A 23,011-nucleotide genomic window follows, 5' to 3' on the forward strand; every position below is an offset into this window, starting at 1 on the left:
CTGGCTGCTCCACGCACACGCACTGGCAGCCCGCCGCCCACGCAGCCCCTCCGCCCGCCCGGTGTCTCACAGTACGCTAGCCTGCTCCCACACCCCTCAGTGCCCCTTCTCCATATAGCGCCTCCGGTTACACGGGGAACGCACGCGAGTCACCTAGCACGATCGCCCCCCCACCCACCGCACTCGGCATCGCTCCACACAACATCACGACGCGGGCCCCTCCTCTGCACTGCTCCAGCCCCCCGTCCCTACCCAGCACACCGCATGAATCATCTCGTATGCACCACTTTCAGCACACACCGCTACACATACAAAGCACCCCAATCCACAGCGCCTGCAGGCACCATACACAGGCCCAGGACACAACCGATCCCTTCCTGTGGAACTCCGGTATTCGGCACTATCCGTAACGCACAAAAAATGCACATGTGTGCTACATACACGGCCTTTCCTGTGCAGCACTTCCCCGTATGCATTCCGCACAAGTCATCCAGCATAACACTTCCCCCAGCCTCAAACACTACCATCTGTACCACGGCACAAACTGCCACTCTAAACACACACATCACAGCGGACCTTTCCTTTCCAGCACAGCCCAATACCCATCATCTGTGTACATGGCTGCACAGACACCAGCCCGCCACACATCACGCAGTGCGTACCCTGCTCACTCATTACCTGACATACGTGCTGAAATGTGATCTTGTCCAGCAATTTTAACGGTGCCTGGGGTATAGTAACTGCTGTGTGTGAAATGAAACACATAAACCTCACACAGCATAACACAACTCTCTTAGTCCCTGGAAAACATACACACACATTCTAATATATACCGGTTCATAGGAGCTGCCCAGCCCAAATCTCGAACACACCTCATGTAACTCTGGCACTGCGCCTGTGGCCCCTCATTCCTAATCTAGGTAACAAATTCATCCTTGGTTCATAAGGAGGTACACACCGTGGTTCCTACTTAGAATGATTTATACTTTCTGAATGAACCTCTTTAAAGAAAGGAAAGTCACACCTCCCTCACCATTATGGCTTAAAAGGCCAACTTAGAGTAGTTTTTGAGCCACACTGTTGGTTTCAAAACTGGCTGTGTGTCCTGAATTAAGTTGCATAACCTTGCTCTGAGCCTCAGGGGCCACACTTGTAAAATGGAGATGAAATATCTACTTATATAGGGTTATGAAAATTAAATGAATGTGTGTGAATGCATTTAGCAAAGTCCCTGGAGCGCAATGTAAAATTCATGTCAGTTACTTCTCTCCCAGTATTTTTATCCAACAATCAAGGTTCTCTGTCAGGGTCAGCAGAACATGTGTAGGGATATATATATTGGGTAGTCACAAGGATTGAGCGAACTTCTAGTATTTGGGAGGGGGAGCAGTTAACGGATACTAAATGTATTGTGACATATGTGACAGCCCTGTACAACATAAAGTGAATTGTCTTCTACACAGTCGTTTGCGTACACACACACAAGTGCCAGTGGTGCCTCCCTTGGGAATAACTGCAGTTTTTCAAATCCTCATAAAACTAATATCCTCCCACATCACACTTGTTCCTTACCTCTGGGATTCACTTGACTCTTGGTTCTTGTTATGTAAGTGTTTATCCATTTGAAAGAATCTACCTAAAGGTATAAAGCTTAAGTAACAATTGCTTACTCTTTAATGATTGAGGGATCTTGCCACTATTACTATAAAATCTGCTAAAGCTGTGGAGCAGGTTAAGACCAGACCTTTCCACAGTACCTGACCAGACATATTTCTAGCTTTGGAGAGAAATGAGTCATGTCCCTAACTATGGTTACTTTCAAATACTTCATTATGTTGCCTGATTTTATCACTTAATAGCTGTGTGGCCACATAATTTTGCTAGGCCTCAGTTTCCTTATCTGTATGTAACATGAAAATATCAATACATTAATCTGTCAGGATTATCTGTCATGAGGATTAAATTCATCTTTTTAGATAATCTGTTTAGCTCAGTGCATGGCAAGTATTAAGTGCTTAATAAACATTAGTGGTTATTACGATGTGATTCCATTGAATGCTACTGTCTTCTAAGTTATATTTATTATTGAATGAGGATGTAATATGCTCTGTAATTGAGAAGGATAAAAGCATTGGAAAAATGGACATTAGATAACATACATACCTGTTTCATGTTAGCTTCAGTTTAACTTCATCTTAGGTGTGGGCTTGAAATAATGAAATTAGTGAGGGAGTTTCTCTGGAAATTAGAAAAATAATTATGGTATTTTGTTTTAAATAATGAGAAGCAAGAATGAGCCATTTGTTTCAGCCTTTCATTTTTAATATTATTCTAGGTCCTTTCAAAATAGGTTTCTCTTCCTCTTTTCTGATATAAAAAGTCACAATCTTCTGAAATTTCCTTTTACATCATATTCTGTCAAGGCAGTCAATAAATTGCAGCAGTGAAAGTATAAGAAATGAATATGAATTTTAACAGCTTGTCCAAAATAATAGAAGAACCATAATCTGAACTTCAGACTGTGGCCTCTTCCAAAAATGTTAACAATTTTATTTCTTCCACTAATTTCATAAAGAGACAGAAATCACATAATGAAGAACTAATTAATAACAAGTTTAACTTTATATAAAATCATAAGCACCATTAATAGAATTAGTACTTACTAAATCTTACTCATTTTTTGTAATGATTTGTGACTTAAGTGGGGCATTACAATGATAGCTCTTTATTCCTCCATAAAGACGGAAAGTAACAACTTCTTAAATGAAAATTTATGCTATGCCCTTTTGTAATTATTAACTCCAGTGCCTTATATTTATTTTATAAGATTTTAGTTGGACAATTGTTCAGTGCAATTCTTTCAGTAAAACTTAAAAAATATGTCTTAAAGTTTGTTTTGCAAAGACTAGTTGTCTAAGAGAACAAGGAGATAGGATACTTTTGGGATGTCATATAATGAGTATGTGAGAAACAGTACTTGGGTACTGTCACATGCTTCAGAGATCCAGCAAGAATTTAAGATTACAGAGGATTAGATACCTTGCACTGAAGTCTGAGACAAGTTTGGATTTGTCAGGTAGTTCTTTTGTTAGACGGCCCTTAGGTCAATTCCCTGTTAAAGCATAGTGTTTAAATCTCCTGTCTTTATCACCATCATTAAAAATAAAGTTAGATACTACCTAATCATTTTCCTATTTGAAAAAGCTCATTTCCAGCCTGGACAACATGGTGTAACCCTATCTCTACAAACAAAACAAAACAAAACAAAAATTAGCTGGGCGTGGTGGCATGCACCTGGAGGCTGAAGTAAGGGGATCACCTGAGCCTAGGAGGCAGAGGTTGCAGTGAGCTGAAATCATGCCACCATACTCCAGCCTCCACCTTACTCACTCAACAGAATGAGACCCTGTCTCAAAAGAAAACCAAAAACTTTCTTTCCCACATTTTAGAATAAGTAGGCTGGGCGCAATGGCTTGCGCCGGTGATCCCAGCACTTTGGGAGGCCAAGGTGGGAGGATTGCTTGAGGCCAAGAGTCCAAGACCAACCTGGCTAACATAGCAAGACCCCATCTCTATTAAAAAATAAATAGTATTTTTATAAATAAATGCTTACGCATATGTCTTAGAAGTTTGTTAGCCAAAGTAGGGCAAGGAAAACTTTTGTCTCAAGCTCAGAGTATAATAATTACCTATAAGATACCCTCATATTTACTCTGCATTCAGAGGTTCATAACCTTGGAAATATTGAATGCCTTTAGTTTAAAAAACTCAAGCTTTAGATTTAGAAAACACCAGAATCTATTAATTCACATTCAAAGAAGCCCACCTCTCCTTAAGAGGCACCTGCCATTAAACAGTAGAATCAGCCTTTGTTAGCACTTGTCCAACAAAAATTGTTACTTACCTAGAAGACATTGGCTTTCTGCGATTTGTGTACTTAAGTGATCATCAATTTGTCTATGCTTCATTTCTCCTCGATTTAGAACTAAGGAGACAGGCAAGGACAGGGAAATGGACAGACTGATTGATTGATTGATTGATTTGTTAATAATGGTTTTTACTTAATTTCCCTTATTGGCTTTGGAACTCCAGTTCACCGTCATATCATTGGGGCATACTTCTGGCCACCTGTATTGTATTGCTTATGGATACTTGCTAGCCTTCCCTGTTCTTTCCCTCTTGACCACATAAATTCCCATTAGAAAATGTCCCCTGATACTGCTGACTCAGTTGTCTTTATCGTGTTTACTTTATATACATCATGTTCCTTCTCTCCCAGCAACAAAAGCCCTGCATGCCCTTGTTCCCTGACACTAGCAATGTTAAGTGCTCATCTATAGTGATTATGGGCTAGGATTAAACCAGCCCTGGAGGTGAACATTGTGTTAGATTGCACCTGAGGTCCAGTTATCGATGATTGTTAACATTTCTTTTCCCCAGTTACCATATGAATCAAATTTTTTATTGAACTTAATGTTTTATATTTTTTCTTACACTGATTTCCAGAGTTTTATGTCCATAATACGATTTCTAATTTATTAAAGGGGGAAATGTGCCATATATTTCTCTGGGGTCTTCTGCAGTGAATGGGCACTTGGATAACTTAAATTTATTTGGCTTTGATGATGCCTCAGCCCACAGAGATTATATACCTAGGAACTGCTGCCTTTCAGACTCCTCTTTAGTAAGCGACCTTAATTCAAGTTCATCTGTTCTGAATAAACTGTGTTTAGCATTTTAGATGTAGTTCTATTACCAGATGTGACACAATTTATCTTGTGACATAATTCCTATTGCCCCAGATTTCTGTGGAGAAGTTAGTTTTTCAGTCTTAACTAATCCCAGAACCAGGACTAGTCCAGTCAGCCTGCACTGCTTCCTCAGCCCTGGCATCCCATTTAATTCAATTAATTCAATTCAACAGTTCATAGTCCTCATTGCCTCTAGCCCAGGTTTCTCCCATCCTGGAGTTCACCATCTCGTTTATCTTCAGCAGGTCTGATTGGGCCTTTATAGCTTTCGGGACTGTTCTCTTTCTGTTCCCAAGCTTTGCTCAGCAAACTCCCAACGCTTTGGGATAGCTGACTCCCAGGCCCTGGCTCCCCCTCCCTCCAGTGCTGCCCCTGTGATCTTTTTAGACAAAATCATGGTCCCATCTTTCCCTGTTTAAAATTCTCATTTATCCAATAAATACTTTAAAACATATCACCTTTCTCCTGCTTTAGTTGATAACTTAGCTGTAATTCTTCACAAGGATTGTGACTTTCCATAAAATGAAATTAGTATGGTATGAAAGATAACACCAAAGCTGGTTGACATCGGTATTTCAGTAGATGCCTGCCACCTATAGGAAAATACTAGCTGGACTCCAGGACTCCAGGGTCCTTTGTAATGGAGTAAGTCTACTTTCCCACCTCTATCCCTCCCTCCATACACAGCACACCCAACACCCAGCAGGCCCCGACAGCTCACATGTCTCACACCTAGGCAGGGCTGCCATCTCTCAGACTGGAAGGCACCTCCCGCCACCTCCTGCCCACACATGACACCCTTGGCATCCTTCACAATCCATTTGGATGGTTCCCCTCCAAGATACCTTTCTCAATTGTTCCAAGAAGCACAGAGGAAGAAATGTTTATATCCTTCCAAATACTTGTTATTATTGTTTAACATGTCATAATATTAGTTTCTGTATCAGCTTCTTGAGGCCAGTTATCTTAATCATCCCAGGATAGACATCCAGTAAATGCTGAATGAATTGAATGCATGAAATCATTTATTCAATAAGAACTTAAAATTTATCACCATTCTTTTCCTTTAGTTGATGTCTCACCCATAATTCTTGACAAGGATCATAGCTTTCTATAAAATAGATGAGTGTGGTATTAAAGATAATACCTAAGCTACTTAACATTGGTCTACCATGTAACCTGGGATTAAACTTTTTATTGGGAGAGATGATCCTTAACAGTGACTCATCTAAACATGAACCTATAGGTCTTTATTTAAGGACTTATATTAAAGGTAATGAGGGAGAAGATGGGAGGGGGAGAGGGACAATTAACCTAGAAGCCTTAGGAATCATAATAAAGGTTAGATATTCCTGGCTGCCTGACCCCAGGGAGAAAGACTTGTCTAAAAGGTTGTAGGCAAGTGAATGGAGTTTGCTTTGGTTTCCTGAAGTTACCACCCCTCTGGTCAAATTCCTGTACTCAGATATTAAATTGAGACAGAATCGGAGTCAGACTCCAGAAATTCTTTGGAGTGCAAACTTTTTTTTTTTTTTTTTTTTTTTCAATCTCAGGGCTTTCCTGATACTTCCTGCTGTTAAGACTTTGTCTCTTTGGGTAGTTCCCTATCCTAGCTGAAACAATGCTCTGCAGAAGAAGCCAAGGTGTTTGAAAACTTGACTGGGATTTTAGATATTTGCTGATGGTCTCAATAGCCCTCTGTAGCCAACACTCTGCAAGGGGAGAGGGAAGTCGCTGCCAGTGGACCGTGTGGGTCAGGCTGAGACTCCCCCCTCATGTTACCTGAGTCACTGGCCTACTCTGTCATATCATCTTGCTCATTCTTGCCACCTACTATGGCAGGTGGATGCCTGCTGTGTGTCAGGGCATTGTGCCAGGCACTAGAGCTACCTTGGGGAAATGAGGTGAGACTTGTGCCCTGGGGAGCTTTCTTATTTTAATCTGTACAGTTGGTATTTTCACAATATGTGGTCAGTGCTATGCTGGAGAACCTCCTAAGTTTAGCAGAGAGCGAGGAGGACTTTGCCTCCCTAAGCTTGTCTGTTTGTGTCCTTATTGGAGAATGTATAATAGCAATCTTGACCTACAGCCTGCATTCCAGAAGCCCTCATACCTACTTCCACTCTGCCTCTATTTGTGTGTGACGGTGGGCAAGATAAACCAAGAGCTTGATTTTCCTCATCCTTCAAACAAAGATAATATTGGCTCTACCTTCCCCCACAGAACTGTGGAACTGTTAAATAAAACACCAGCTGTGAAAGTTCTTTGGCGTGTTCAGGGCACTGCAGACTGGGGCATTTTGTTGTTAGTAGCTGCAGTAGACCCAGAAAAGAAGTCAAGGCGGTGTCACAGCATCACAATGGAAAGCTTTAAGTCTTCATATTTTTTGTTGCTGTGAACTGAAATGTCTTAGTTGAGCAAGTACCCTTAGGCCAGGAAGAGTCAAGATGAGGATTGGGCAGCCCAGACCACAAGTCATGATCTTTCCTGAGAAGCAGGAACCACACTGCAGCCTCACAAAGCCGTAGGAGACAATTACAACCCCACCAAGGGGCCAATCACAGGTGAATACCCAGGCTTTTTTGAGGTTTGTCAGAGACAGTTCCTACATATGAAAAACATTTCCTTCAGGGCAAGGCTATACTAAGATAATGTCTCATTGTCCTTTTTTATCTTGATCCACTCAAGAATAAGGGTCATGTCTCTTCATCTCAGATCTCAAAGAATCCCTACCCAATGATAGGCATTAACTAGATGAAGGAATGAGTGGACATAAAGGAAGGGCATTCAAACGTTGTGAACTCATGATAGTAACGGACACTTCCTCTGTGCCAGGCACTGTTTTAAGTGCTTTACATGTTTTAAGTTATTTAATCCTCACACAACCCTATGAGGTAGAACTATTACCATCCTCTGTTTACTGAGGAGGAAACTGGGGCACTGAGAGGTTAGGTAATCTGCCCAAGGTCACACAGGCTGGTGGTCTGGCCCCAGCCTGTACCAGTCACTGCACTGTATGGCCTCCTGTAGGGGAAAGAGCTTGTACTTTGGGGCCAAGCCCTATCAGTAAAATGCAGATTATGATCATTTCCTGCTTTAGAGTGTTACAAAGCTTCAGAGAGCAAAGCCACTAGAATATAGTGGCTATCCATGGATACTAGATCTTGTCCCTCATTTGGGGTCCACTCATGTGGACTCTGCAGCCAAGTTCTGTTTCATGATTAACTAGGAAACCTCAGCATGTGGTTAAATCTCTGGATTATTCGGGGTTCAGAGAGGAGGGACTCACACCAGACCTTGTAGAATGGCCCTGTGTGCACAGGTTGCCCTGTGGCCAGAGGGGAGTTTGGCATCCTCACCTGTCAGGCATTCTGTTCTTTTTGTGCACCACCACCACAGACTGGTAAGGGGCTGTTCTAAATGAGGTGGGGGCACCCTCTCTGCTCTCAAAACTCACAGTAGAGTGTGACATTGGGGCCTTTAGTCTGATAGGACTCACATGGCTTCATAAACTCACTCTCCTATCCCCTAATCTTTGATTGCAGAAGTTTGATCTTCCCATACTGCATATTTTCAGTTTATCCAAAGACCTCACTGTCTTTCATTAATACATTTTTTCCTAATTAGACAAATATAAAACTGCCAACTTTTCAGACCCAACTGCTATTTTATTCCGTTTAATCAACATTTTGCCCCCTCTGAAACTAGGCCATCCATTTGATCCTGTTTTTCTAATAAAATTGCTCAAAATTTACAAAACTGCCATTTCATTGGTTTTATAACCTAATGTATTACCCATTTAGTTATAAATTTAGTGCTGATGTACCTTTTCAAGCATTTTGATTGGTAGATAATTTTAAATAGAGACTAATTTACTGATTTGCCATAGCCGTTTGTTTGTGGTTAATAACCCATTAATTAAAATTTTAGTTAATGTTTTTAAAGAGAATGATGTATTCACGTCGCTTGAAATCCAAGAAACATCAAAGGGTATGTGGTGAATACCTCTCTCCATACTTCTCCCCAGCCCCTCATTTTTCCTCTTTGGAGAAAACCAGTGTCACCATTTTTTGGGGTGGATTTCCAGTGACATCCTATGCAAGCATAAGCATAAATTATAAGCTACATACCCATACACATTCCCCCACCTTGTTTTGCACAAATAGTTGCTTATTATACCTACTATTCTGCAATTTGCTTTATTTACTTAATGATATCTTTTAAGTTATTATGAATCAGTTGATTCTTAAAAAGCTTCCTTGTTTTTTTAAATGGCTGCCCAGCTTTCCATCGCAAGACTGGACCATAATTTCTTTACTCAGTCTCTTTTTGGCGGACATTTCGATTGCTTCCAACTTTTTAAGAGTACATGTAATGCCGTAGTGAACAATCTGGGATATATGTCATTTTTGCGTGAATGAGAGTTTATCTAAAGAATGAATACCCGAAAGTAAAATTGCTGAGTCACAGAGCATATGCATTTGTAGACTTAAAATAATGCCAAATTGCCCTCCATAAAGGTGATTTGTTTATGCTGCTACCAGCAATGTATGAGCATGCCTATTTTCCTGTTTCTTCATATCCTCCCCAGCTCAGTCATTAAAGTTTTACCTTTATCAATAAGGTAGATTTTAAAAACGGTTTCTAGTTTAACTTACCATGAGTGAGGCTGACCATCTTTTCACTTCTGAGAGCCTTAGATTTTTTACTCTGTGAACAAACCCTTCATATCCTTTGCCCGTTTTTCAATAAGGTAGACTTTTAAAACGGTCACTATTTTTAACTTAACATGAGTGAGGTTGACCATCTTTTCACTTCTGAGAGCCTTAGATTTTTTAATCTCTGAACAAACTCTTCATATGCTTTGCACATTTTTCTTTTTAGATTTTTTTACTTTGTGAACAAACTTCATATCTTTTGCCCGTTTTTCTATTTGTTTTTCTATGTTCATTTGTTGTTCTTCCTGTTAGTTGATTTTGGGGAAAATGCTTTGCATATTAAGGAAATTAGTCTTTTGTCTTGATATGAGTTATAAATTTTTTTCCCCAAGTTTACCTCTTTTCCTTCGATTTTGTTACCGATTTCTTTGCCATGTGAATTTACCACTTCATGATTGTTGATTGTTTTGTTTTGTTTTGAGGTTCGTTTGTTTTTTTTAATTCTCCAATTTCTTCCAGTATTTTTTAAAATTTTTTGAATCTTTAATTTTAATTTTTTGAATCTTCCAGAATATATTTATTATAAAGTATGAGTTACAGAATCAACCTTCTTTTCCCATGCAACAGTTGTTAATTTCAGCCTTGCTTTTAATTTGTAACCTACATATTGTGTGTCCTGTCAATGTCTTTTATACCAACCCTGTGCCTCTAACATAAGTCAGGCTGATTTAGGATGACAGATCATTTTTTCATGAGACAGCTTGGCTTGGGGGAACAATCATTGTCCTCAGTGTCTAGCAGACCTGGTTTTGAATGCCAACTTAGCAATGTCTTACCTACACAGCCTCAGACAAGTTACTTAATCTTTCTGAACTTTTGCAACCTCATTTTGTAAAATGTGGTTGATAATACTTCCATTTTGCAAACTTGGGATCATTAGGGATAATGTTTATAAACTGCCTGGTCAGTGCCTGGCACACAGTAGACAGATAAATGGGAGCTATTACTGTTGTCATCATCATTCTCAATGTCAATTATGTGATGTCAGTCTGAATGAGGACATTGTGTGCCCTCAGTGTGCAGCCATTCTTAAGTAAAAACTGGTGTTCCTGGAAATTGGATGTTGAGCCTCCCTACCTAAGCCAGAAGGCATCACAGGTACCCTAGTAAAGATCAGGCTGGCATTTTGAGGGCCACATTTATAATCTCTGGGCAGATATTCTGTTGTTAGGTGTCTATTAAAAGTGCACTTCACTGGAAGGTAAAGTGTGTCTGATTATGTAGTCTGGTTTTATAATCAGGTCTGTGAAATTAACAGTCAGCATTAGTTTGTTAGTGCCGTTTGGACACATAATGATCTAAGAATTATTGTATGATCTGTATAAATCTCTTATTTCAGAACCTATGTTCAATCCTGTCATACATCTAGCAGTCCACCAGTTTTTAGAACATGGAAGTCTTCCTTCCTCTAGGTTTTCTATTTGGATCTGAAAGTAAATGCTCAATGTTGTTTTTCTATTTTCAGGGATGACTCTGTTCCAGAAGACAACATCTGGAGAGGCATCCTCTCTGTTATTTTCTTCTTTCTTATCATCAGTGTGTTAGCTTTCCCCAATGGTAAGTAATGTCATGCATTACCACATTTCTCCTATATTGTGCCTTTCTGGTTTTTTTGAGATGTGAGTCATCTAGAAGATGGAGTAAAGAAATAATCTGAGTTTTGTGTAGTGGTTAGGGGCACAGGCTCTGGAGGCAGACTGCTCATTCTGCCACTTCCTAGCCCCAGGGCAGCCTCCTAAGAGTGCTGAGAATACTTCAGTTTCCTTCTATAAAATGGAGATAGCAGACAGGTACGGTTGTAAGGGTTAACTAAGTGGGTGCACGTTAAACACTGTGAACATGACTGACAAATTATAAGCTCTCAATAAATGTGGTTCTTTTTGTTGCTGTTTTTGTTATTATCAGTTGAGTCATAAAATACTCCATTACTGCTGAGTTCTTCCTTTTTGCTAAGGACAGGGTCAGTGCTGTAATGAGTATTACTTAAATAAGTTGTCCCAAATGATCTTTTATCATCATAAACTTTGCTGATTGTGCATTTAGGATATGAATTTTCATCAGCAGGAAAAAAAGACAATGATTTCTGTGAATTTTACCCTCATCATGATTATGGAGTGAGTGAGGCAAAGCTTTTGTTTAAAAAGCAAGTTTGGTGTTCTGCCGTGCTCACAATTCATCCGTTTCCTCCAAATTCTTCCTTAAAAGTTGTTTTCTTTTTTCTTATTCCCTTTCAGTACCTTTCCACTAGAATATTCTCTACTTGTTCGCCGTAGCCGTAGCCACTTCTAAACGCTCACTCTTGTCTATTTTTTTTTTTTTTAACACCTATGATATTTGGAAATTGTTCCAGTCTTTCTTAGGGGTTATTCTCCATGGGCCGGCCCTACTCGGGTTTTAAATATCATGCTTTAAGATGCATTTCTTTTGTAACCGCTCATGCTATTCAGTAGGCTATCATGTGTAATATAAGAAGCTCATTATGAATGTTATCAGATGCTACCTGGAAATGTTCCATGTCAGGGCCTTCAGGCTTCCTAAGATGGTGGCAGTGGAATTTTGTCCTATTTTTTGAGATACGAGTCATCTATAAGATAGAGTAGAAAAAACAGCCGGGTGCGGCGGCTCACACCTGTAATCCCAGCACTTTGGGAAGCCGAGGTGGGCGGATCACCTGAGGTCAGGAGTTCGAGACCAGCCTGACCAACATGCAGAAACCCCATCTCTACTAAAAATACAAAATTAGCCAGGCATGGTGGTACGTGCCTGTAATCCCAGCTACTTGCGAAGCTGAGGCAGGAGAATCGTTTGAACCCAGGAGGCGGAGGTTGCAGTGAGCCAAGATCACGCCATTGCACTCCAGCCTGGGAACAAGAGTGAAACTCCGTCTCAAAATAATAATAATAATAATAATAATCCGAGTTTTCCATCGTAGTTAGGAGCATCGCTCTGGAGGCAGACTCATGTAGCACTGTGTTTACAAGAACGTAGTGGTTTTAGTATGTAGCAGACTAGCATAATAATCATGCTGATAAAACCATGACTGAATCTCTCAGAGAATGAATTGTTCTACATAGCCAAGTTATTTGGGAGCTGAGTTTAGCTCTCCAACAACCACTCAAGCTTTTAGGTTAAAAAATTTTTTAATGAAAATCTGCATAACTTAGGCAGATATGTCAAATGTAGTTTGGCTTTTCCATAAGGATTGATGGTTCTGGTAATGCACAATTATCACGGTATGAAGACAAGTAGTGCATAATATGGGTAAGTCATGGAATAAAGGGGTGTTGACCCTGCTATAGAATTTTTAACTTTTAAAAAAAAATTTTTAGAGATGGAGTCTTGCTGTGTTACCCAGGCTGGAGTGCAATAGCTATTCACAAGTGTGATTATAGAGCACTACATCCTCAAACTCCTGGGCTCAAGCAATCCTTCTGCCTCAGCCTCCTGAGCAGCTGGGACTGCAGGGTTACACCACTACACCCAGCTAATTTTTAATATTTTTTGTAGATAGAGATGGGGTCTCACTATGTTGCCCAGACTGGTCTTAAACTCTTGGCATCAGGCAATCCTCCATCCTCAGCTGCCTGAGCAGCTGGGATTCCTGCTATCAAATTTGCTGAAAAAAATCCCTGATGTCAAACAGCTTTTTGGCTATTTGCCAACTTTCCCTTCCCTCTCATCAAATTTTAGGTTAGAGGAGTGCTTGGGTCTTATGTAGACCCTCCTCTCCTTCAAGAGTGCCGTATTGTATATGGCATAAGTGGCCAGCCAACGGTGGGTTCCCTGAGCTCTTTCCATACAAAGGTGGCCTAAGAATACATCTTAAAGCAAGGAAGTGGCGAACTCTGTCTCAGGTTACATACCAACACAAGGCTGACCACCACCAAAGCAGACATTTGGAGCCTCTAAAACATGACTAGGTGACTATTCAGGTGGTGGTGACAGTTTATTCCCCATTCCCCTCAGCCATTCTACCTTCTGTATCCCGTGATCTGCTGCCTCCTTCTTTGTCATCACTCAATGCCGTGACCATTATTGGTTTGTGCCCTCTATTCCTACTTTTCTCTTATTTCTCTTATGTCCTCTGTCCTGTCTTTTTGTTCCCTTATCAGTCAATCAGAGCATGATACATGCATATGTCCTCAGGCAACTGATCAGTGCACAGGTATCAGGTCTGTTCTTTAAGTCTTCAGCTTTCCTTGACCTGTGTTATTTGTTGCTTAGTTCTCAAGGGTTACTTTTTCATGGCTTTGAAGGTTTCTTTTTGGCTTCTTATGAAAAATTTGCTGTTTCTGAGCCCAGAGCTGTTTTAGAAGTATGAGGATTCTAAAAGATTAGTCTCTCAATAGCTGTGATTTTTACAGCCTTCCCTTCTCTAAGTCTTTAGCGGGAGCTGAGTATTGGGGCTTCATTAGCAGATGTTGTTCTTGAGGTACCAAAGGCACTGAAGGTTAGGGGATTAAATCTATGTGATATAACACTTTGTGTGATTTCTTCTGGCTTTGCCTCTGTTCCCCAATGAAGTCCTCTAATCTTCAAAGTTGACTTCAGCTGCTCAATCTCTCATTGTGGGACTGTGCTTTTGTTTTGATCCTGGCTGCATGGACTTTGTGATACACACAAAGGGAGGAGGAGCCACAGAGCTCATCTAGTTCAGCCAGCTCGGTTTACCAGTGAGAAGGCTGAAACGTGCCACCATGTCCCCCAGCCTTTGATGTCAGCCTGCTGGCAGGGCCGCAGCTATGCATTTCCCTTCCGCGGTGCTGCTCTGGTCATATCTCATATTAGGTCCATTGCAATGTGCTTTATCTCTGGCTTTCTCCATAATATGTTTTCTGTCTCCTCCTGTTTCTCTTTTTTTCTGTCAGTCTCTGGCTTGTCTTTTCCCCCAGGGTGGGATCTTAGTTGGCCTGGACCTAGCGTGCTTTGCGTCCCACAAAGGAGGTGGGTGGTGACTGAGTTGATGCTCCTCCGTTGCCCATGTGTTGTCTGTGACTGGCAGGAGGTGACACATTGATCTGAGCCTTCCTACTATCTCCTGTTTCCACTCTATTTCTGCCCTACCATCCTTTCTCCTACTCCCGGGCACATACACACACACACACACACACACACACACACACACACACACACACACACACCATTCACCAAAAGGCAGACCATGCCAAAAATAAGGTTTCAGATAGGTATAGAAGGTATAAACAAGGAGGATGGCAGTTCAGTGTCCTGTGCAGGAGGGATTGGGACATTAGTCAGCAAAGGGAGGACTTGGATTCTCTTGAAGCCATGTGTATGTAGCAAACATACTGTGTTTACGTCGTTTGTTTTCTAAGGATCTGTTTATTCATACCTTACCTAAGAGTAGTAAAACTAACTTTTCCACATGAAAGAATGTTATTGAATATTTTCAAATTAGGGATGGCTTTGGAAGGTGCCAGTGGAGATGGTGGGGTGTTGGGAGGGCCCTGGGCAGGGTGTCCCTGAGGTGTGTGGCCTCCCCTATTAGAGCCCGCTCTCAGGCCACAGGCCTCCCAGGAGCCCATGCTGAATGGCTGTCTCTGTGAGTGGAGTGTACATGCCCCTTCACACTCAGTCTTGTCCCGTTATTTTCCATTCTCCCCACCCTTGGCACATATTCTCAAATCAAGTAATGAAAATGAATAGGAAAAATGGAGCCCAAACTTGCCCTCTCCTTCACAGACAGTTTTGGGGAAGTGCCTGCAGTGGATAGCACGTCCGGAACAATTTTTTGGCAACTTGAAATGCATTTATCCTTGACCTGGTAAATGCTGCCCTGCACGGCTGTGTATAGGCCAAAAGTGGATTGTGTCCATTTGTCTCATCACGTATGTGTGAGTTCATGTATGTTATCTATGTGGTAGACTTGGTGAACGTCTATGGGAAGGGAGCCTTGTGATTCTTTTTGTAGAATCTAAATAACAAAAAAGACCTTTTACTTTCTCCATAGGGTTTTATAATAGTCAGGATGCTTTCGGCTGCAAGTGATAGAAAACACATTTCAAAATGGCTTAAACACTAAGGAAATTCGTTATTTTCTTACATAACAAGATGTTCTGAGATAGGGTGGTTGGCAGACTGGCTTATTCAGTGGCTCAGTAACCTGTGAAGACCCAGCTTCTTTACCCCTTTCTGTTCTGCCATCTTCTAGGCTGCAGTCTGCCCTGCTGGCCTTGAGACAGCTCCTGCAGTGCCAGCCATGTAGTGGCAGGCAATGGCCAGCAGATGAAGAGATCATCTCTTCTTGTGTGTCTTTACTTGAGTAGAGACCCCTTTTCTAGCAATCCTCCAGCACACTTACATGTCTTTGACTAGGATTGGGCCACATGTCTCTTCTCAACCAGTTCCAAGGACAGAAATGTATAGTGTTTAGAGGAGTAGGTGTTCAACAGATATTTGTTGGCTAGAAGAATGACAGGGGACTAGGATTACCTCCGTTGGTTTAGAATCCACCCCTGAGCTATATGGCAGAGGAGTGGACACTCAAACAAAATTCTGTGTGACAATCAACAGGGTGAGTGGCAGGATTAGGTCCCAGAGTTCTTTCATTCAGTCCCATAAGCAGATGTGGAGGGAGAGGGCTGGCAGTGAGAGCAGGGGAAGGAGAGGGTCTGATGTCCGCTTTTACACTTCTCTTCTGCCCTCTTCGCCTCTTCAGTTCTCCTCTTCATTCTCTTTTGGCTTCCTTACAAAAATGTTTTAATTGCTACCTTCATCCCATTATAGCAACTGACACTCAAGTGTATGTGTAATTTTAACTATACCACTCTATCACTGGAGTGAAATTTAGAAACCTATTTGAGTCTCCAGTTGGCTGGAGATTTCTTTCAACGGGCAACCTTCTGGTGTACATTTCCTACTTTTGAGAACTCCCTTTAACTGTTGTTCATCCCCTTTCCACCTTACCACGCCCCCAAAACCAGCCCAGCCTTATCTGTACTTCAAGTGCCTGGCCCACAGTAACTTCTCATGAATATATGCTGAATTAAATAATAAATCCGCCTAGAAAAAAGTTCATAGAACAAGCCCTCTCTTTTTCCTTTTGTTGTCTGCAAGAGAAACACCACTCAGCCCTTTTTTTTGAGACAGAGTCTCACTCTGTTGCCCAGGCTGGAGTGCAGTGGCACAATCTCGGCTCACTGCACCCTCCACCTCCCGGGCTCAAGCGATTCTTGTGCCTCAGCCTGCTGAGTAGCTGGGATTACAGGTGCATGCCACCACGCCCAACTAATTTTTTTTTTTTTGTATTTTTAGCAGAGACGGGATTTCACTATGTTGACCAGGCTGGTCTCGAACTCCTGACCTCAGGTGATCTGCCTACCTCGGCCTCCCAAAGTGTTGGGATTACAGGCATGAGCCACCACAGCCGGCTGCACTCAGCACTTTTTTATGGTCTTTGAGGAGAGTGAAAAACTAGTATTTCTTATTTTTCCTGAGTTTATCATTGTTTGTCCTTCTGTGTCATTTGACTTCTCTTTGCTAAGATAATGGTAATCATGTCTCCTTGATGTTTAAAAGTGGTCCAAAAGGTCACCATCTTCTAAATTAAAAAAAAAAAAAGTTCCTTTCTCCTTCCATCATGTGTCCCCTGCTTCACTACTTTTTGTAAAAAAAAAAATTTTCCAGCCCAGCGTACTGGCTCACGCCTGTAATCGCAGCATTTTGGGAGGCCAAGGCGGGTGGATCACTTGAGGTCAGGAGTTCAAGACCAGCTTGGCTAACATGGCGATACCTTGTCTCTACTGAAAATACAAAAATTAGCCAGGTGGGATGGCGCATGCCTGTAATCTCAGCTACTCAGGAGGCTGAGGCAGGAGAATTGCATGAACCCGGGAGGCGGAGGTTGTAGTGAGCCGAGATTGCACCACTGCACTCCAGCTTGGGCAACAGAGCAATACTCCATCTCAGATAAATAAGTAAATAAATAAATAAATTTTCTTTTCCTTAGGTTTGAAAGTTGCCTAGAGATCATTTTTTTCACCTTCCCAAATTTTCCTAGAAGAACTCTAACTAATAATAATCAAAAGGAGAAGCTGACTAAGAGGGTCTGCCAGGGGGCCTCTGGCCTGAGAATACAAATGTTAGCTGTTGGACAGGCAATGTCTGATTTTTATTAAAATAATTATATTTCCCTAAGGTGAAGTCCTGTGAACTTAATTTTTTATAGGTGTAACTGTTTCTGGTGAGTCAGGCAATGATCTTATTTTCTAATTTCTGACGTAGATTTTAAAACGCTAGCTCTTCTCATGATGAAGACATTTGGTTTCTATTTCTTTTGAAATTAACCTTGCTCTTAATATCTGATTGAAAATGATGTATTCTAGGCCAGGCGCGGTGGCTGACACCTGTAATCTCAGCACTTTGGGAGGCTGAGGTGGGCGGATCACTTGAGGTCAGGAGTTTGAGACCAGCCTTGCCAACATGGTGAAACCTTGTCTCTACTAAAAATACAAAAATTAGCTGGGCGTGGTGGCACATGCCTGTAATCCCAGCTACTAGGGTGGCTGAGGCAGGAGAATCACTTGAATCTGGGATACGAAGCCTGCAGCGAGCTGAGATCGAAGCCTGAGTGAGCTGAGATCGTGCCAGTGCACTCCAGCCTAGGTGACAGGGTGAGACTCGTCTCAAAAAAACAAAAAAGAAAAAGAAAATGATGCATTCTAGGTGGAAGGAACAATAAATAAAACACATAGTTTTTAAATGTCCCTCATAAGAAAACCAAAACCCAGCGTTTGTTGCTGCACCACTGCCCTAAGAAGTCTTCCCCAATTCTCCAACATAAGCAAGAGAGTGAGTAACCAAACCACAGATCCAAATTCTCCCAGGCAGCTTTTATCAAATCTGATATAAAGCACAGATAAGTAGTAGGAACTCCTGTGGAAAGCAACCATGAGGCTGAGCCCTTCTAATAACCTCAGAACCATAACAATGCTCAGAGAAGAAAAGGAAGCCTGCCTTTACAAGACCACTGAGAAAGTAGTCAATAGTCTGTTGGGAAATAAGATCTGTGGAGAAGGCATTGAGATGACATGAATGTTCACAGGATGCTACAGGTGGGGCTCATGCCGGGCAGGTGATGCTGTGGAAGGTGGGGCTCTTCCTCAGTTGCGTCCCCACCCCTGGCACATACACCCTTAGGCTCTGCAAAGATGACTTGACTGGAGTAGCCAGGTGCAAGTAATCTAGTGAGCATAAGTATCAGGATTTATAATCAAGAACACGCCAGCCTTATCCTCGATTGTTTTTGAAAAAGTAAAATGATACTTTTAGCAATACTGCTGTCTGACAGTAAAGATTGCACTGTTAGTATATAATGCTACTAAAATGTACTTTTTAAAATACCGCTTTAAAAAATTCAGAGTTTCTTCTCAGGAGGCAATGGGCAGTTATGATAAGGCTCACACTTACAGGGCAGCAGATTTGATGGTTGAAATCAAACCTAGACTGGGTTTTGAAGTTAGTTACTGAAAGGGTCACCTTACATTCCAGGGCCTTATCTCAGCTTTTGTAGGCAAAAGTTACCAGTGGTTCCCACCTCCCTGGATTAGGGTGGTCCCTGGCTTTTATCTCTAGAGCTATCAGTTCCCTGCCCTTTCCCTGGTCTTGCTTTTCCTGAGCCTGCTTATCAGTTCCACATTACCGTAAAGCCTGCACCATGCCTTTCCCCCTGTTGCATCAGCTCTAAACACTCCAGCTTGTTTCTTTCCCCTCACTCTCCTGGTTCTGAAACCAGTCTGGGCTCAACCCTCAGACACCCTCTCTAACCCTCTCCCCTTCCTGAGCCAACCCAGTTCTGTGAAAGTTCATAGGAAAGTCCCCAGGTGCTCCTCACGACTCAGCCTGGTGACACAGGAGGCTCTGATGGAACTAAGGTGGACTCCATGAGCTGCATGACCCCGGGCAGGTTCCTCTGCCTCAGTACCCTTATCTGTAAAGTGGGAGTAATGATGACACCTTTGTCACTGAGTCCTTATGACACTGTGTGGGAGTGTCTCATTCCACAGCCTGGTGCATAGTAAGTGGTCAGGAAGGTACTGCTGACTCCTGTCATTATGATTGCTCTTGGGAATAACATTATAGGATTTTTAAGTGCTGATTTTGTCGCAAGCCAAATAATAGGTCACACAGTTTTTGAGTTGAACCTTATAAGAGGAAACTATACAGAAAACTGACGTCCCATTTTATGTCTACAAGGTTAATTTAATGTTATAGATGAAGTAATATTTGCAAGCCAGGCAGCCACCAAAATACAGAAGTCACTTATGGTGACAAGTCAAGAGCTATCGCCTACCATGAGTAAAGAGGAGCATTTGGAAGTGAAAATAACTTAAAAGATGATAATTTTAGCCATGAGTTTCCCAATGACTTGACAAAAGGTGATGGTGTCACATTACCTGGCGGGGGATCCTGGTTTATAACCTTCACTGTGACTTTCTGAGAAAGAAGCAGCTGATTTTGAAAAGGAATATAGGTATTCCTCACTGTCTGAGCCCTCACTATTAGAACTCAGAAATCAAACAGATTTAGATGAATTTTCAATAAACCCCTAACCATCTGAGTTCTCACTACCTGCCATACAAAACGCAGGAACCAAATGCAAACGCATTTGGATAAAGTAGAGTCTCTCATGAACCAAACTCACCGTCCAAACTGCCACCTAGGAACTGATAGATTTGAATGGTGGGGGGTACTTGTAACTGATTTTCGTAATAAGAACTTGACTCATCAAAAGAAAGTAGTTAAAATATGTTTCAATGTGGTCTTTTTAAGAATATATAGTTGATTTTAGAATGAATTCAGGAATAAAACTTACAGTGGAATGTTTGCCTCAGATAGGATTCAAGATTGCAAGCAACAGAAGCTGACTGTGCTCATTAAAGAGCCTGTTAAAGACTAGGAGTGGCTCACAGTGTCATAGGCTTGCTTGGAAACCAACCATAGTCTGAGCTTCCAGAAACAGACACCACCCCCAGAACTGTTCTAAGGAGGAAACCCCAGCAAGCGTGGGCTATGATCTGCCCCAGTGTCACTTCTGCAATGGATTCTAAGGGAGTGCCACTTTGGATGGTCACCACCTGCCTACTGCCCCTACTAGCCAGGGCTAGAGAAACAGAGAGAGAGGAGAACTGTGCCTACTCCCTTTACTGTCACTAGCTCCTGAGGCCAAGCCTGGCACAAGTGCCACTGCAGACCGAGCCCCACCTGTAAAGAAAGCTGGGAAACAAGCTCTGGTGTCTCTCCTGGGGACGTGGGATTCATAAAGTTGGAAATTCTGCAAGTGTAGGAAGGCTGTTCAAAGGCGTTGGCAGCCCCGCACAGAACAGGTACTCACCAGAATGGTGCTTTTCCATAGCTGTGAGGTGTAAGGTCAAGGCTCAGCTTGCTTTCTTCTCCCTCTTCTGCTTTTTTAATGAAAAAAGAAAGTATTGGCGTATCACTTGTCATAAGGGAAAGTTTTGTCCTATGAGACTTTTGTTTCAGTTGTGTGGAATCTGCATGTGTCTGAACCGGATTGCCATGTCAGAGGTGTTTTGTCGGCACAGGTCATATCAAAAGCCACGCAGTGTTTCTTTTTCCTCTGTTATTTTTCAGTCTGTCTCTCTCTCTCACACACACACACACACGCACATGCATACACACACGCACACACCCACATGCAAACGCACACACAGGATGATGACTGTGCTGTCCAGAACCTCTTTCCCTGGAGCTCCTGGGCAGCTGGGACATTTTACTTGTTAAGGTACAATATGTGTCACACACACTTAAGCCTAGCCTGGTGACCCACTCACTATTACAACATTGTTTCCAAGGGAAATTATGTTCTGACTTCTCAAGACAAAGCTTTAAAAAAATCTCTGTTGTGGAGAGTGGTGCCTGTGATGATTGTGGTGACAGTTGTTATAATGTGGAGCAAACATTTCAACCAAACTTTGACCTCAAAGTGTTTATGTAGAGGAAAAAAAAAAAAAAAAAAAAAAAAACTTTTAACAGTAGAGAGCTTTTTCTTCTTGTTATCTGTATGGAGATCAGCAGCACCTTAAGTTTTAGCCTTCTCTGAAACCAGTTCCTTCTAACTTTATAATGTTATTTATTTGCAGGTCCGTTCACTCGACCTCATCCAGCCTTATGGCGAATGGTTTTTGGTGAGTTTCCATTAGCAATGTAAAAGGATGTTCTATTTTTTTCATCTTTTTTTCTGTTTATCACTTTAAGACTTTTACTTGCCACTCTCACTAGTTAAAACTTTATTCTACCTTTTTACTTTTTGATGTTCCTAATATACATGTTTTCTTAAAATTATTTGACACAAAATAAAGTGTTGTTGATGACTTAAATTCTCTTACACATGAACTGTTTCAACTCCACATGCCTCCTTATGTTGTTGTCTCTTAATGTACACAGGATTTGACTTAAGCAAATATCTCTTGTTTTCCTTTATGTGTTTTCATACTGCTTCTTACTAGTGCAAGCCCAAGTACCCACTATGAGCACATTTGTCTTGTGAGCATCTGGAAGGGAATGAAAACAAAGCAATTCAATTTCTTCAGTGTTATGAATGAGAAAGAACTTGGAAAGAGAAAGACTTCTGACGAAGAACCCTAATTTGAACTAAGAGTTAAAAATAAGCATATAAATATTGGATGTCTTATTTTTACCTGATTTTGTAGTCTAAATAGTGAAATCACCTAAATGGATTTAAAAATGCATCTTCAAAACTTTGGATATTGGCTTTATCTGGCCTAAATAAGTCACCAAATGAATTATTTTAGGTTTGGAAAATGTAATCTTATGTAAAAATGTTCAAGAACTCTAAGGAATTGCTATTTTGCTAAAAGCTGCCTATTTTTCTTTCAGCCTTCAGAGCTTCTAGGTAACTCTTAGTCTCTTTGAATTGATTTGTGAACTTTTCACTCAGCAGCCATTCACTGAGTGAGCTGTGTGACAGGTGCTGCTCTGGGCCCTGAGGCCACCAGGCAAGACCAGACAGACAGGAGCCTGCCCTCAAGAAGCTGCCCTTCCACTTGGAGACAGAGGACAGCTAGTAAACAAACTATTACACAAATCAGTAATCAAAAAAATATCAGCTATCTGAAGTTATTAGGAAGCTAGTTAAGACCAGGGGAGGTGACAGGAGCTGGTGTCTGGTTTAGCTTGAGGAGTGATGGGAGGCCTGAGGGAGTGATGCCAAGTCTGAAACTGTCATACAAAGAAGGATTCAAGCCTGCAAAGATTCTGGGGGAGGGGAGCATCCCAGGCAAGGGGAAAAGCTGCTAAAATGGCCCACAGCTAGAAACCACTTCCAGGCCAGTGTGGCCCAAGTATAGTGAGCCCTGGGAGAAGAGTAGAAGAGAAGTCAGAGAGTCATTGGGCACAGATGTAATCATGGGGACTGTGGGCCAGGGTAAAAAGCAGGGCATGACGGGCAGGGGGAAATCACGGAAGGGTTTTTCCCAGGGTGACCTGATTCCATTTACATTTTCAAAAACATAGTCCTGGCTATAACGTACATACCTCCCATTG

General features: G+C 41.7%; 1 protein-coding gene across 1 annotated transcript in view; it reads left to right on the top strand.

The window, feature by feature from the left end:
* PTDSS1 (phosphatidylserine synthase 1) overlaps positions 1-23,011 on the top strand; it is a 73,019-nt gene that overhangs the window by 679 nt on the left and 49,329 nt on the right. Inside the window, exons 2-3 of the mRNA XM_002819300.5 lie at positions 10,935-11,026; positions 21,589-21,633. Coding sequence (XP_002819346.2) covers positions 10,935-11,026; positions 21,589-21,633 — 137 coding nt within the window. The remainder of the gene's footprint in view (positions 1-10,934; positions 11,027-21,588; positions 21,634-23,011) is intronic.

The sequence above is a fragment of the Pongo abelii genome, chromosome 7, assembly GCF_028885655.2.
Source record: "Pongo abelii isolate AG06213 chromosome 7, NHGRI_mPonAbe1-v2.0_pri, whole genome shotgun sequence".
Classification (NCBI taxonomy): Eukaryota; Metazoa; Chordata; class Mammalia; order Primates; family Hominidae; genus Pongo; species Pongo abelii.